Here is a 17,524-nt window from a genome sequence, read left to right on the forward strand (position 1 = left end):
CTCACCATTTAATTTGTAAAATACAGGTGAGGGCAGGTACAGGATAGAAGGAGGACTGTCATTGGACGAGAGGGAAGGATGGGCGGGAGAAAGTTTGAAGGAAGGAGGAGGAGACTAGAACGGAAAGAAGAGAGACAGGAGGGACAGAGAGAGTAGGTACAGTGGAGAGAAAATGGAAGCTGATGTTAAGATTCCACTCTGTATTTACAGGTTGTTATTAATGATCTTTTTTTTTTATTTAAGAGATTTTAGTAACCTATTATAGGAATACTGTTTTAAAAAAATAATTATTTTTAAAAATAGACTTAGAAGAGTGGATTTTTTTTCTATTACATGTTTCAATTTTGCATGTCTTTCACTGATGTATTTTTTTTTATCTTTATTAACTTGAGTATTTCTTTGTTGTTTTTTTTCCTTTTTTTTTTTCAGAGCTGGGGACTGAACCCAGGGCCTTGCACTTGCTAGGCAAGCGCTCTACCACTGAGCTAAATCCCCAACTCCAACTTGAGTATTTCTTATTAACATTTCGATTGTTATTCCCCTTCCCGGTTTCCCTTTCCAGCCAACATTCCCCCAACCCCTCCCCCCGCCTTCTACATGGGCTTCCCCTCCCCATCCTCCCCACATTACCACCCTCCCCTCAACAATCACATTCACTGAGTGTTCAGTCTTAGCAGGACCAAGGGCTTCCCTTCCACTGGTGCTCTTACTAGGATATTCATTGCTACCTATGAGGTCAGAGTCCAGGGTCAGTCCATGTATAGTCTTTGGGTAGTGGCTTAGTCCCTGGAAGCTCTGGTTGGTTGGCATTGTTGTTCATATGGGGTCTCAAGCCCCTTCAAGCTCTTCCAGTTCTTTTCTCTGATTCCTTCAATGGGGTCCCATTCTCAGTTCAGTGGTTTGCTGCTGGCATTCGCCTATGTATTTGCTGTATTCTGGCTGTGTCTCTCAGGAGAGATCTACATCCGGCTCCTGTCAGCCTGCACTTCTTTGCTTCATCCATCTTATCTAGTTTGGTGGCTGTATATGTATGGGCCACATGTGGGGCAGGCTCTGAATGGGTGTTCCTTCTGCCTTTGTTCTAAACTTTGCCTCCCTATTCCCAGCCAAGGGTATTCTTGTTCCCCTTTTAAAGAAGGAGTGAAGCATTTGCATTTTGATCATCCTTCTTGAGTTTCATGTGTTCTGTGTATCTAGGGTAATTCAAGCATTTGGGCTAATAGCCACTTATCAATGAGTTCATACCATGTGTGTTTTTCTGTGATTGGGTTACCTCAAATCAGGATGATATTTTCCAGTTCCATCCATTTGCCTATGAATTTCATAAAGGCATTGTTTTTGATAGCTGAGTAATATTCCATTGTGTAGATGTACCACATTTTCTGTATCCATTCCTCTGTTGAAGGGCATCTGGGTTCTTTCCAGCTTCTGGCTATTATAAATAAGGTTGCTATGAACATAGTGGAGCACGTGTCTTTTTTATATGTTGGGGCATCTTTTGGGTACATGCCCAAGAGAGGTATAGCTGGGTTCTCAGGTAGTGCAATGTTCAATTTTCTGAGGAACCTCCAGAATGATTTCCAGAATGGTTGTACCAGTCTGGAATCCCACCAACAATGGAGGAATGTTCCTCTTTCTCCACATCCTTGCCAGCATTTGCTGTCACCTGAGTTTTTGATCTTAGCCATTCTGACTGGTGTGAGGTGAAATCTCAGGGTTGTTTTGATTTGCATTTCCCTTATGACTAAAGATGTTGAACATTTCTTTAGGTGTTTCTCAGCCATTCGGCATTCCTCAGCTGTGAATTCTTTGTTTAACTCTGAGCCCCATTTTTTAATAGGGTTATTTGTCTCCCTGCAGTCTAACTTCTTGAGTTCTTTGTATATTTTGGATATAAGCCCACTATCTGTTGTAGGATTGGTAAAGATCTTTCCCCAATCTGTTGGTTGTCATTTTGTCCTAACAACAGTGAGTGTCCTTTGCCTTACAGAAGCTTTGCAGTTTTATGAGATCCCATTTGTCGATTCTTGATCTTAGAGCATAAGCCATTGGTGTTTTGTTCAGGAAATTTTCTCCAGTGCCCATGAATTGAGATGCTTCCCCACTTTTTCTTCTATTAGTTTGAGTGTATCTGGTTTGATGTGGAGGTCCTTGATCCACTTGGACTTAAGCTTTGTACAGGTGATAAGCCTGGATCGATGTGCATTGTTCTACATACTGACCTCCAGTTGAACCAGCACCATTTGCTGAAAATGCTATCTTTTTTTCCATTGGATGGTTTTGGCTCCTTTGTCAAAAATCAAGTGACCATAGGTGTGTGGGTTCATTTCTGGGTCTTCAATTCTATTCCACTGGTCTATCTGTCTGTCTCTGTACCAATACCATGCAGTTTTTATCACTATTGCTCTGTAATACTGCTTGAGTTCAGGGATAGTGATTCCCCAGAAGTACTTTTATTGTTGAGGATAGTTTTGTTGCTTCCGTCTCCATCCGCAAGAAAGGAGTGACACCACGACGTTCTTCTCAAAGCAGTTTATTCAGGAACCTTTCTTTCTGCATGCAAGCAGCAATCTCTCTTTTCTTTTCTTCTCTCTCTCTCTCTCTCTCTCTCTCTCTCTCTCTCTCTCTCTCTCTCTCTCTCTCTCTCTCTCTCTCTCTCTCTCCCTCTCTGCCTCCTCAGTCAGACTGTGTAATCTCAGTTCATCGTCCACATCACATGGCCTTGCGTCATGGTACGCCTGTGCAGCTCTCACAATGGACATGGCTAGTTTCAGGTGTGTGAGGAAGTCAGGTGCTAGTCATGAGACTTAGCTGCAGTCCCGGGCGCCATCTTGGGACTGCCGCCACACCCGCTCCCCACATCCTTTGTGACTGTATAGCTTAGAATGGCTCCCTACATCATTTTAGCTATCCTGGGTTTTATGTTGTTCCAGATGGATTTGCAAATTGTTCTGTCTATCTCTCTGAAGAATTGGATTGTTATTTTGATGGGGATTGCATTGAATCTGTAGATCGCTTTTGGTAAAATGGCCATTTTTACTATATTAATCCTGCCAATCCATGAGCATGGGAGATCTTTCCATCTTCTGAGGTCATATTCAATTTCTTTCTTCAGAGGCTTGAAGTTCTTATCATACAGATCTTTTACTTGCTTGGTTAAAGTCACACCGAGTTATTTTATATTATTTGGGACTATTATGAAGGGTGTCGTTTCCCTAATTTCTTTCTCAGCTTGTTCTCTTTTGTGTAGAGGAAGGCTATTTATTTATTTGAGTTAATTTTATACCCAGCCACTTTGCTGAAGTTGTTTATCAGCTTTAGTAGTTCTCTGGTGGAACTTTTGGGATTGCTTAAATATACTATCATATCATCTACAAATAGTGATATTTTGACTTCTTCTTTTCCAATCTGTATCCCCTTGATCTCCTTTTGTTGTCTGATTGCTCTGGCTAGAACTTCAAGAATTATATTGAATAAGTAGGGAGAGAGTGGGCAGCCTTGTCTAGTCCCTGATTTTAGTGGGATTGCTTCAAGTTCTCTCCATTTAGTTTAATGTTAGCAACTGGTTTACTGTATATGGCTTTTACTGTGTTTAGGTATGGGCCTTGAATTTTTATTCTTTTTCAGAACTTTTTATCATGAAGGGGTGTTGAATTTTGTCAAATGCTTTCTCAGCATCTAATGAAATGATCATGTGGTTTTGTTCTTTCAGTTTGTTTATATAATGGATCACGTTGATGGTTTTCTGTATATTAAACCATCCCTGCATGCCTGGGATGAAGCCTACTTGATCATGGTGGATGATTGTTTTGATGTGCTCTTGGATTCGGTTTGCCAGAATTTTATTGAGCATTTTTGCCTCGATATTCATAAGGGAAATTGGTCTGAAGTTCTCTTTCTTTGTTGGGTCTTTGTGTGGTTTAGGTATAAGAGTAATTGTGGCTTCATAGAAGGAATTCGGTAGTGCTCCATCTGTTTCAATTTTGTGGAATAGTTTGGATAGTATTGGTATGAGGTCTTCTATGAAGGTCTGATAGAATTCTGCACTCAACCCATCTGGACCTGGGCTCTTTTTGGTTGGGAGACCTTTGATGACTGCTTCTATTTCGTTAAGAGTTAAGGGGTTGTTTAAATGGTTTATCTGTTTCTGACTTAACTTCGGTACCTGGTATCTGTCTAGGAAATTGTCCATTTCCTGCAGATTTTCAAGTTTTGTTGAATATAGGCTTTTGTAGTAGGATCTGGTGATTTTTTTGAATTTCCTCTGATTCTGTAGTTATCTCTCCCTTTTCATTTCTGATTTTGTTAATTTGGACACACTCTCTGTGTCCTCTCATTAGTCTGGCTAAGGGTTTATCTATCTTGTTGATTTTCTCAAAGAACCAAATTTTGGTTCTGTTGATTCTTTGTATGGTCCTTTTTGTTTCTACTTGGTTGATTTCAGCTCTGAGTTTGATTATTTCCTGCCTTCTACTCCTCCTGGGTGTATTTGCTTCTTTTTGTTCTAGAGCTTTTAGGTGTGCTGTCAAGCTGCTGATATATGCTCTCTCCTGTTTCTTTCTGCAGGCACTCAGAGCTATGACTTTTCCTCTTAGCACAGCTTTCATTGTGTCCCATGAGTTTGGGTATGTTGTACCTTCATTTTCATTAAATTCTAAGAAGTCCTTAATTTCTTTCTTTAATTCTTCCTTGACCAGGTTATCATTGAGTAGAGCATTGTTCTACTTCCATGTATAGAAGACCAGCTTTAGGCCGTGGTGGTCTGATAGGACGCATGGGATTATTTCTGTCTTTCTGTATCTGTTGAGGCATGTTTTATGACCAATTATATGGTCAATTTTGGAGAAAGTACCATGAGGAGCTGAGAAGAAGGTATATCCCTTTGTTTTAGGATTGAATGTTCTATAAATATCTATTGAGTCCATTTGGTTCATGATGTCTCTTAGTCTGTCTATATCTCTGTTTAATTTCTGTTTCCATGATCTGTCCATTGATGAGACTGGGGTGTTGAAATCACTATAATTACTATTATTGTGTGAGGTGCAATGTGTGCCTTGAGCTTTAGTAAGGTTTCTTTTATGTATGTAGGTGCCCTTGTATTTGGAGCATAGATATTTAGGATTGAGAGTTCATCTTGGTAGATTTTTCCTTTGATGAATATGAAGTGTCCTTCCTTATCTTTTTTGATGACTTTTGGTTGAAAATTGATTTTATTCGATATTAGAATGGCCACTCTGGCTTGCTTCTTCAGACCATTTGCTTGGAAAGTTGTTTTCCAGCCTTTCACTCTGAGGTAGTGTCTGTCTTTGTCTCTGGGGTGTGTTTCCTGTAGGCAGCAGAATGCAGGGTCCTCGTTGTGTATCCTGTTTGTTAATCTATGTCTTTTTATTGTGGAGTTGAGACCATTGATGTTGAGAGATATTAAGGAATAGTGATTATTGCTTCCTGTTATATTCATACTTGGATGTGAGATTGTGTTTGTATGCTTTTCTTCTCTTTGTTTTGTTGCCAAGACTATTAGTTTTTTGCTTTTTCTAGGGTGTAGCTTGGCTCCTTATGTTGGGCTTTACCATTTATTATCCATTGTAGTACTGGATTTGTAGAAAAATATTGTGTAAATTTGGTTTTGTCATGGAATATCTTGGTTTCTCCATCTATGTTAATTGAGAGTTTTTGCAGGATACAGTAACCTCGGCTGACGTTTGTGTTCTTATGGTGTGTATGACATCTGTCCAGGATCTTCTGGCTTTCATAGTCTCTGGTGAGAAGTCTGGTGTGATTCTGATAGGTCTTCCTTTATATGTTACTTGACCTTTTTCCCTTACTGCTTTTAATATTCTTTCTTTATTTTGTGCATTTGGTGTTTTGACTGTTATGTGATGGGAGGAGTTTCTTTTCTGGTCCAATCTATTTGGAGTTCTGTAGGCTTCTTGTATGTTTATGGGTATCTCTTTTTTTAGGTTAGGGAAGTTTTCTTCTATGATTTTGTTGAAGATATTTACTGGTCCTTTGAGTTGGGAGTCTTCACTCTCTTCTATACCTATTATCCTTAGGTTTGATCTTCTCATTGAGTCCTGGATTTCCTGTATGTTTTGGACCAGTAGCTTTTTCCATTTTACAGTATCTTTGACTGTTGTGTTGATGATTTCTATGGCATCTTCTGCTCCTGAGATTCTCTCTTCTATCTCTTGTATTCTGTTGGTGATGCTTGTATCTACGGCTCCTTGTCTCTTTCTTTGATTTTCTATATCCAGGGTTGTTTCCCTGTGTCCTTTCTTTATTGCTTCTATTTCCATTTTTAATTCCTTCACCTGTTTGATTGTGTTTTCCTGGAATTCTTTCAGGGATTTTTGTGATTCCTCTCTATAGGCTTCTACTTGTTTATTTATGTTTTCCTGTGTTTCTCTAAGGGAGTTCTTCATATCTTTCTTGAAGTCCTCCAGCATCATGATCAAATGTGATTTTAAATCTAGATCTTGCTTTTTTTTTTTTAAGGTTTATTTACTTATTATAGATGAGTACATGTAGCTGTCTTCAGATGTGCCAGAAGAGGGCATCAGATCCCATTACAGATGGTCGTGAGCCACCATGTGGTTGCTGGGATTTGAACTCAGGACCTCTGGAAGAGCAGTCAGTGCTCTTAACTGCTAAGCCATCTCTCCAGCCCCTAGATCTTGGTTTTCTGGCATGTTTGGATATTCAGTGTTTGCTTTGGTAGGAGAATTGGGCTCCGATGATGCCATGTAGTCTTGGTTTCTGTTGCTTGGGTTCCTGCGCTTGCCTCTCGCCATCAGGTTGGCTCTGGTGTTACCTTGTTCTGCTATTACTGACAGTGGCTAGACTGTCCTATAGGCCTGTGTGTCAGGAGTGCTGTAGACCTGTTTTCCTGTTTTCTTTCAGCCAGTTATGGGACAGAGTGTTCTGCTTTTGGGCGTGTAGTTTTTCCTGTCTACAGGTCTTCAGCTGTTTCTGTGGGCCTGTGTCCTGAGTTCACCAGGCAGGTCGCTTAGAGCAGAAAAGTTGGTCTTACCTGTGGTCCTGCAGCTCAAGTTGCTCGTGGGGGGCTGCTTTTGAACTCTCTGTGAGGGCGGCAACCAGGAGGGCCTGCGCAGGCTTTTCCTGGAGCCCCCGTGCACCAGGGTGCCAGATGGCATTAGGTGTTTCCTCTGGAGTCAGAAATGTGGGCAGAGTGTAGTGTCTTTTGGTTTCCCAGGCATGTCTGCCCCTCTGAAGGTTTAGCTCTCCTTCCCATGGGATTTGGGTGCAGAGAACTGTTGACTGGGTCCCTTCAGGCCCAGGCAGTGTGTGGACTGCGGAGGCCCTGCTGCTCGAGTGCCCCTATCTTCTGGTTCCCAGAGGCAGTATACAGTTTCCTCTTGGGCCAGGGATGTGGGCAGTATTGGTGGTCTCTCTGCTCTGCAGTCTCAGGAGTGCCCACCTGTCCGGGCGGTGAGCTCTCTCTCCTAAGGGGTTTGGGAGCAGTGAGCTGTGGGCCGGGATCAGTGAGTTTGGGGCTCCAGCTCTCACTGATGTATTTTTATATGTACTTCTGCCTTTAACCTGTTATGTTACAGGTTGAAGTATATGAGACAAATCAGTGAAAATAGTATATGTGGGGAATTGTTTTCAATAATGTGGACATCCCCACCTCTGTTGTGACAATGAAAGCATACCACTGTTAGCTTCTTCAGGGCTCTTTGCAATGGAGAGTCTTAAGTACTACCATGTGGATCCATCCAGGAAAGATGGTGGCTCACAGACACCTAGAGGCATATTGAAACTGCAGAGGTTGCCTGATTACACATCCCATCTCTCAGAAGCAGGAATCAGAGACTCAGACAGCAACCCTCTCAAGAAGTCTTAGCAACTCGTTAGTTATTAATGATCTTAAGGGATGGATGTATACTGGGCTTTGTGTGTTTAGGTGGGCAATTATATCTTATAAAGTGGGTCAAAGGTTATTGTGTCGTGTGTTCTTTCATGTGTAGATTTAAGTGGTTTGGTTAGTCTGGACTGACATGGAATTGGAATGTATGCTTCTGGCAAGATATCTACCAGATATCTTGGGGCACTGTGGTGCAGACCTAGTGGGGATAAAAGACAGCAGTTTTATTTTTCATATTTTTACAACAACAGCAACTTTCCACTATCTGACTTTCCCAAAACAAACAAACACAAAAAGCAAAACAAACAAAAAACAAAATCCACCCACCAACCAACCACACAAACAGTCAACCAAACAAGACCCAAGCAGACACATATTCATTTCCTTGAACTCTGTAGTACAGCACTGGGAATGTGGACCGAGATCCAGCACCATGCTCTCCTTGACTACCATGGGTTTAATGTCTCTGATCTGGTGTCAGGAATTACTCAGACTGAAATAGACATCAACACATTCTAGCCAATCTGCTCTTTTCCACAATCAAACTGCAACAGCCTTTGTTAATTCTTAGCAAAACCAAATATTTTATTGATTGTGACAAACTGATTCATTATGAAAAATATTCTGTCTTTCTGAAATAATTTTAAATATAAATATGAGACAATTTAGAAATTTAGAAGTCTGAAGGAAACCTGTGAAAGTCACAAACACTGTCACACCTGCAATAGGACTTCTCTCAGCAGAGAGCCTGTGTCCTGCTCTCTCTCCTTTCTTTTCCATTTCATTTCTGCACGTCTCCTCCCAGCACCTAATTCAGAGCTCAGTGGGTGAGTTTAGGAACAGTGAGCATCAAGACAGAAGTGTAGTGGAAATGGCTCTAATGAACTCAGTCCCTTGATCCATTGTCTTCTTCCCCTGATGTGTGCCTGGTCCACTCACCATGGTAACCTCTCCTCCTAAGAAACCCATCCTCATCCTAAGATCAACTGCATTATAAATGATATTTCCAGAGCTATGAGAAATTCCCCACCTCTAAAAGTGACGTTAGATTCCCTTAAAACCTCTATGCTCCCATGATTGAAGCTCTTTGGGGAAGATGGGGAAGTGACATTTCAAAGTACTATAAAACAGATAAAACATGATTGTGAAATTCTTCTGAATTTGGGACTTCCCTCCCACCCACACCTTTTTTTTTTTTTAACTTTTAACTATTATTCCTCTCTTTATGGTTGAAATAACCAAGACTATTTCTGTATTGCCGGTAATTGTGTTGACTCAAAAAAAAAAAATCTACCTTCTAAAATGTTCACATTTGAGAGAATCACTGCAGTGAGTGGAGACATTGAGGTGGTGTTGCGGATACAAGAATTAGGATGATGTTAACCTTGAGTTTTGAGTATACACGGTAGAGGGTTACCCTCTCCACTGCAGCTGGAAGAACCAACACAGAAAGTTGCCTTGGAGAAGTAATGGGTGTTTGACTCTGTGAAATCAGTGACAATTTCTTTTTTAAATAATTTTTTTAAACATTTATTTATTATGTATACGTCATACAGCTTTCTGCCTGCATGTATGCACCTGCAGGCCAGAAGAGGGCACCAGACCTGATTATATATGGTTGTGAGCCACCATGTGGTTGCTGGGAATTGAACTCAGGACCTCTGGAAGAGCAGACAGTGCTCTTAACCTCTGAGCCATCTCTCCAGCCCCCGACAATTTCTTTAATCTCAGACAGAAGGCACCTCAGAGGGCCACTAGGACTCTTCTTCAGAGTAAGGACTGTCTTCAATAATGTAGACCTCGTCTTCAATTCTGGCCTGCTCCACCACCTTATTTTGGGAAGCTCTAATCTTAGAGACTGGGAAGGCAACCAAGCTGCAGAAAGAGAGAAAGAGAGAGAGAGAGAGAGAGAGAGAGAGAGAGAGAGAGAGAGAGAGAGAGAAAGAACAAGAGACTATCTTTAAAGTCTGAGTAGAACATTTGTCATACATACTTAGGACTCCAGAAGCCCACCACACAAAAACCGTTACAGTGAACAGTACCTCAGTACACAGGACCTCTGTACTAAGTTGTAGAAACATGTGATTAGTCATCCGACTAAGAATTATTTTCTTCAAAGCAGCTCATATGGGAATCTTTCATGTTACTTATGTAATAGAATGGGAGATGCAGGAAGACAGATAACTGTCATCAAAGCAGGTACCTGGTTAGGACGTGCATTTGGAACTGGGTTAAAAACTGGAAGTCCTGTGTGTACTTTGGATTGTGGTGCTTTAGTGAGGGTTAGGAGGGCCTGGTGAACTGAGTGATAACCCTGGAACCATGGGAGGGTACAAGGAAAGAACCAGCTCCACGATGTCCTCTGACCTCTACAGGTGCCATGACACATCTCCCCACCCCAGCCAAGGCACTACGCATACAATTAATATGAAGTTCTATTTTATTTTTATTTTTATTTTATTTATTTATTTATTTATTTATTTATTTATTTATTTATTTATTTATTTTTTCGGAGCTGGGGACCGAACCCAGGGCCTTGCGCTTGCTAGGCAAGCGCTCTACCACTGAGCTAAATCCCCAACCCCATGAAGTTCTATTTTAAAGAAAGGGTTTTGAATCCTGCATAGAATCTACACCTTCTAACACTAAGAATAGAGTAGAAAAACATTTAAAACACTAGAGGGAAAACAGTGGGATTTCTGGGTCCCAGGAGGAAGGAAAGGGTTGCAGGAGAAGAGGTTGATATAATTCTATATAATGATACAAATTTTGAAATTAATATTGTTACTCTTATATAGGTATTATGCCTATACATCTCATCTAAGAATATGAAGATTGGACCCAGTCCTTCTCATAGGTGCTATTACAACACAGTGCCTTCTCACAGGGCTGGTGGGTGTTACATAATTTCAAAGACCACTTGTATGACACATATTCACATACATTGCATGCACAAAAACATCAGGCACTGAACTGAAGGAAATCAATTTGGGAAGAAGGCTGCTGTTGTTTGTGCCTCCCCATTGCAGCTGCAGGAGGTGAACTTGGAGAGTTCATTCACTACCCCTGCTAATCAGGGTAGTTACAGTGGACTGATGTCCCCGCCAGCGGGGACCCGGTTATTCAGGGTCCCGAAGAGGCTTTCTACCTGTGGGCCAAATGAGGGTGAAGAAAAGGAGACCAAGCAAGATTCTATTGTCAAGGTCTCGTTTATTGGGGTGAGCTTCCTAGATCTCATGGAAGAACAAATCAGAGAAGCAAAGAGACTAACTTTAACTGTCAATGATGTATGACATTATTGAGCTTTTGTCATTTGTGCCCAGGGGCCATCTCAACTACTGAAATGTAAACCCAAAATGATGGTCTGTAGTTGGCCACGTAAGGGATACCTGTGCTGAGAATTACAAGAGCAATCCAGCTTCCCTCTACCTGGGACTGTCATACATGTAGGGGCAAGACACTCAGGAGTCAGTGCTTAGTTTAGCTTCCTAGGTTTCTTTCTTGCTTATTTATTAATTTATATTTTATTGTATTTATTTGTTTATTTATTCATTTATCCATTCATTCACTTGGTTTTGTCAGCGTCTCTCTAGGTTGCCATGACTATCCTGTAACTCCCTCCCTATATAGAACAGGCTGGCTTCAAACTCACAGAGATCCACCCGTCTCAACCACCTGAATGTTGGATTTAAAGGTGTGAGCCACCAGACCTGGCTTCATTTATTTATTTTTAGGCAGGGTGTTTCTAGAAGTCTCAGTCAGCCTTAACCATATAGTCCTCCAAGACTTTAATCCCAGTCGTCTGAAGGTAGAGGCAGGCAGAAAATACCTCTGAGAAGTGAGGATAGCAAGGTCTCGACAGGTGGTGGCAGCCTCCTGCTTTGACTTAGAACTCAGGAGAGCAAGGCAGCTGTGTTCAAGGCCAGCCTGGTCTACAAATGACACCCATGACACCCATGGTCTCACAGAGAAAATGAAAACAAAACAAAAAAGGTGTGTGTGTGGGACCTCATTAAACTTTACTTTTGGATCCAATGTGCAAAATGGCAGCCAAACATTATGGACCACACCTATAACCCCAGAACTAAAGACTCTGATGCAGGGAGGTTGTGAGTTCCAGTCTGGCTTAGGCTACATAGAAAGTTTCAGGTCAGTTTGGGGCCCTGTCTCAAATCAACTGATCAATCAACAAATCAATCAGTAAAGAATGATTTAGTGGCTAATGAGAGCATAGGGAGGGGTTCTTAAGACAGCGAGTTCAAAAAGAATCAACACAATCCATGTCAGCTTACCTCAGAGAGCCGGGATTCTTTCTCATTACCATGTACCCTAAATTGGGGTGGGAGAAGGATGGTGAGAGAGGTTGAAAGGAAAATTGAACTGTAATCAGAAACACTCATGATATTTTCTTCTAATCAAGGTACTGTTTGTTTTTTATTGATCCACCCCTGTTAATATTGGGTAATTTCTTCCTGTGTTGCACAGGAAGGATCTTCTTATCCATTGGTTGGTATATTCACCCATCTAGCCTAAGTTGCTAGTAGGACATTGTAAAGTATTGTTCACAGAAAGAAACAAAGAACTGTAGATATGTCTAAGGGGCTGCAGGAGAGCACTTTTGGGGGGTGGGTAGTAAACAACTTTGGACTGAGGAAGGGAACAAACACATTTATTGCACTTTTCTCAATTTCTATGTAATTCTCCCTTTTAGGCACCATCTGATATGATGTCTAACCACAGAATTGGAATGCTAGGATAAAAAGCATTTGGCACTAGAGCTAGCATAAATAAACATTTCAGATAAACATGTTCTAAATAATTAGGGGGAAACATGCCAAGCAGGCATATTCTTGATTGTTTTTTTGAGACAGGGCTTCCCTGTACAACCTAGCCTGTCATGGAACTCACTTTGAAGAGACAGGTCTGTCTCAAAATCACAGTCTTAAAGACCAGGGTTCTTTGGAGACATCGTAGCAATGGTTCAAGATCGCTGGGCACTCAACGGGTACCGGAAACCACCGGAAGTGCTTTGTAGGTTCTAACACAACCCTTGAGGAATGGATGGCTTACTGCGTGTCTTGGATCTGGGAATACAGAAGTCATTTAAACTCAAAACCCCTGTGGCCTGTACCCTTGCTTAATTAAAGGCAGTCAGAAGGACTGAGGACCCTGGCTCTCCTTCCTTGAGGATAGTCATGAACTTACTTACTGGTGATAGCCACGGCGCTCACAAGCAGCAGCAGCAGCAGGGCTGCAAAGGACATGCCAACATAGAAGCCCTTAGTCGGGTTTCTCTGCAGCTTCTGTGGAGGGATTGCTTCCTAAGGAAACGATAAATAAAATCACAGTAGTAATAAATAGACCAACCCACAAATAAATAGCAAACCAAAGGGGCACCAAGGAACAGAAAACACAGGCTAGACCTTAAACCTAGACCTTCGCCTTCATTGGCCTGGGGCTCGTCTGGAACATGGAGCAAGATTCAGGGAGCTAAGGCAGTGACGGGCAGTGGAACACGGACACATTAGAATCCAAATTGTCTTTAAAGATGATGGAAAGGTATTCTGTGCTGCTCACGTTGCTGACCTGTGTGTATAATTCTGTCGGTGTTCTGACTGCTTAATGTGCGTTGATAGATCACGTATTCAATTATTTCTGTTTTAGTCGTCAGTAGTGTATTCCATAAAGGCACATTTTATGATAATAAAAATGAAAAGTAATTCAATCCTAATTGTCACACTCAGCTGCTGGACTGGTTTTTTTTTTTTTTGTTTTTTGTTTTGTTTTGTTTTTTTAATCAAGACTCTACATGTGAACGGGATTCAAATGCCACATCTTTATAAAATTCCAATACCAAATGGTCAGCACTGAAAACATATATAAAAATAATGTGTGTGTGTGTTTGTGTGTGTGTGTGTACTGGGTGGGTTTTATTTATATTTTTATATTTCAGGAATATATATTATATTTAATGTATAGTATAAAGTATAAGTATTTACGTATATTAAAAGTTAAAGAAATAGAGACCATGAATTAGAGAAAAAGGAAGGAGAGGGGAAGGGTTTGGGAGAAGGGGGAGGAAAGGAGCAATTGATGGAATTACATTCAGTAACTTTCTAAAAAAAACAACTAGGAAGACTCTACTCGTGGATGCAGCCTGACTAACAGCTTGTGATGAGACAGAAATGGAGAATCTCTCCCAGTGCCCTGGTGCAGGTGACTGGGCATCATCGCCTACTGGAATAAGACAGACTGGGCGTCAGGTTAGGCTCAGCACTGGTCTACTAGACCTAAACAGACCCTGAGAGATGGGTTTAACTGCAGGAAGCAGACCACAAGATCAGGTCCTTTGCACTTGTCTGAGCTTCATCTCTGGACCGCAACCCCAGCTCCTCTGCTTAGTCAGTGAGACCCTGGACACCTTAGCTCAGCTCTGTGAACTCTGTCTCTACAGCCACAGGTGACATGTTCAGTGGGGTTCTCGAACAAGGTACTCTCGGTGCTTCTTGCCAACACTTTGGGGAATATAGAAGAAAACAAGATTTGTTTGTTATTCTGATAGGGTCTTCTGTATTCTAGGCTGGTGGAGAACTCTTTAGTTGACAATAATGATGAACCTCTGATCCTCCTGCCTACACCTTCTGGGTGCTTGGATCACAGCCGAGTCACCAGGCCCACATGAGCATCTATCTTCTTCATAACATTTTCCTGATTATGAATGGCAGCAATGCCTATGCTTTCTCATTCATGTTTGCAAATTTCCTGCAATGTTTTCATGAGATACAGGCCAGGAAGTTGATCTCTGAATCAAGACCTATGCTACTGTTGCTAGGCACAGGGGAGCACACCTTTGTCTCTGAACCTGAGAGCTGGGAGCCAGTGGGTTGGGAGGCCAAGGTCCTTCCCAGGTACAGAGCAATCTCACAGCCGGCTTGAGCAACAAGGGATTCTGTCTTAACAAACACTCAAAACAACGCTGTGTGCTGCTGTGCATTGTTTTCAATGCAGCAAGAGACTGATATCGCCAGAGTCCAGATTCTTCTACCACTTGTTTTAAACTTATCTCTAAATTGTTCCCTCTTGCTACTAACCATTGGCTGTTTCATAAATGACTGAAGGCAAAAACAACCTCAGTATACAGGCCTGTTTGTTTTGTACCTAGCCATAGTCTGGTCCTTAGCCACAAGTGCATAATGGTTTCTGATATTTAACCAGTATATACAGATTCTTCCCATATCTCCAGACCACTGGGTGCCAACGTCAAATAAGTCATTTCATTTTTTTAATGTCAGGCTAGACAAGATGACACAGGCCTGTCTTCTCAGTACTCAGTAGATTATGAGTTGCAGTTCAGCCTGAGCTACTAAATGAGGTGATGTCTCAAAGGAGGGGGCAGTTATGGTGGCATCCACACCTGTGATTTCAGTACTTGGAAGATAGGGGCAGCACAGTCAGGAGTTCGGGGTCATCCTCAGCTATGCAGTAAGTTTAAGGTCAGTTGGACTACATGAGGCCCTGTCTCAAAAAAAACAAAGGACTCTTGCTCTCAGTGTCCAGTTGTTATGTTCTGACTGACCATAGGTAAGGTATAATTCCATTTGGTCCTGCATAAATATCTCCACCTTGCCTTGAATAAATAACTTTTGTTGTTGTTGAGTGGTTTTTGGTAGTTCAAACCTGAGGCCTTGCACATACAAGGTAAGGTAAGAATTCTCTTATTCTCCATAGTCCTCCATGCTTGGATCCTCACAATTCTCTGCCTGGCTATTTTCTTATCTTAACCTTTATTTCTCCTGTGCTACTTACACATACTAAACCTTTGTTTCTTCCTGGAGCCAAGAAGAAAACATTGGTGAGTGTATCTAAATTTTCTGTAAAGACAGAACTCAAGCATGGTATAGACAAAGGCTAGGGAAGGTCATGGAAATTTGAGAGTGCCTAAGACCTCAATACCATATGTGGATGTTTGTAGAAAAGAAAAATCACCAGTGGGCTCAACAGAGAGTGGTCAATGAGTGGGGAAAACAATATTAAGGGTTCCTAAATGAATTCTTGAATTTAAATACCCTTTGTAAACACAAAATTCTTCATATTAAAATATATATTAATATTTAATATAATATAATCAAACTTCTGAATTAGTTTCCTGAGTCCCTAAATTAAAGAATATACCACTACACTATATATGACTCTTTTTTTGTTTTGTTTTTCTTCTTTTTTGACACAAATGCCTATGACATCATATTACAGACACAGTTATTAAATACAATATGCTTCCTGGAAGATATAGAAGGGAACATGGCCAATAAATTAGGGAGGAGTACTTACAGTGTCACTATTCCAAGAGTCATCTGAGGATGTTGCAGTGTTATTCCAGTCTGGCCAATGGGAGAAAAAATTAGTTACAAATATAAAAATTTAGATTTTTTTGACTAGTCTGTAAATAATATCCACAAGGCCAATGTATCTTACACCTTGTGAGGATTAAGATTTAATATGACATGAGAGTCACTAAGCAGCAAGTTTGAACATTTAGATATTAAACGTGTTTTTGAAATGTCTATTTTCTAACAAGGAATACATTGTTTTCACTGCTTCTATGTGTCCATGAATGAAATACAGAATCCTCTTTCCACTGAGTATCTGGCACATGTAAGGATTTATGACATTCGGACAAGAATTCTCTTAACTGCACTTACATATGAGGAAGCAGACATCAGATGATTATATATTTCTAAACTGTACAAATGACAGACATCTCTGTGGGCAACCCTATTAATAGTGCCCACACAATGAGTGGAAATACTGCAGGTCTACAGAAGGCCCTAACAACTGCCAGAGCCTGCACTGCCCTTTAAATGTCTCATAGCTCTCCACCCTTCCCCCATTTCAGTATTTGTATTTTACTCATTGAGAGAGCCCTTCCAAGGAGCCAGAGGCAATGACTAGGTGTAGGCAAGGTCAACAGTCTAGGTTCTGTTGGCACTTAGGTCCTTAAGTAAGACCTTCCAGGAATCACAGTAAGTGACTCAGTAAGGTGAAGCTGAATCAGACAAAATTTGAATTCAATGCTGATCATGTCCATTAGCAGAGTGACCTTCATACTCAAGGTCCTGACATAAGCACTTAGGAATGCATGCTTGAGCATGCAATGTTGTGTTGGAAAACACAGGTGATGTTATTATTGTTACGTGATGAAGGAGCAGTGGGAAGAGGGTGAATAATGTGGAATTCACTTTAGAAATATCATACCACTTATCTAACGATGAGCATTCAACAACTTATCCAAAGAAATGTGGGTAGTATTAGTGGGAAAATTGAAAGTTTTGTGTCTCCAAAGAAGAATTATAGATTTTCCCCAGTTTAGCAGTAACATAAGTTACCACTAAAAAATTAATGAGATGGTGTTAATAAGATTAATTAATAAGATGCCGAGCAGGCTCCGATATCAAGAATGATCTCTCCTCCCTACTCCCTCTATCTTCCTCATACCCAGCAACAGTGGCAGATGGCTGCTGCCTTCTATTGTTTTTTAAACTATTGGTTGCTCTTATCTAATCTTCTGGACTCTGAGTTCACTGCATGCAACTAAATTAACCAGTGTCCAGAAATGCCTGGGAAAAGGTAGGCCACATGGGG

The 17,524-nt window shown here is 41.1% G+C and overlaps 1 protein-coding gene across 1 annotated transcript in view; it reads right to left on the reverse strand.

The window, feature by feature from the left end:
• Window positions 1-9,542: 9,542 nt before the first annotated feature.
• LOC116909099 (T-cell immunoglobulin and mucin domain-containing protein 2) overlaps window positions 9,543-17,524 on the reverse strand; it is a 29,256-nt gene continuing 21,274 nt past the window's right edge. The window contains exons 6-9 of the mRNA XM_032912571.1: window positions 16,214-16,263; window positions 13,095-13,206; window positions 12,178-12,214; window positions 9,543-9,760 (exon numbers count right to left, since the gene is read on the reverse strand). Coding sequence (XP_032768462.1) covers window positions 9,640-9,760; window positions 12,178-12,214; window positions 13,095-13,206; window positions 16,214-16,263 — 320 coding nt within the window. The 3' untranslated portion in view covers window positions 9,543-9,639. The remainder of the gene's footprint in view (window positions 9,761-12,177; window positions 12,215-13,094; window positions 13,207-16,213; window positions 16,264-17,524) is intronic.

The sequence above is a fragment of the Rattus rattus genome, chromosome 9 (assembly GCF_011064425.1).
Source record: "Rattus rattus isolate New Zealand chromosome 9, Rrattus_CSIRO_v1, whole genome shotgun sequence".
NCBI lineage: Eukaryota > Metazoa > Chordata > Mammalia > Rodentia > Muridae > Rattus > Rattus rattus.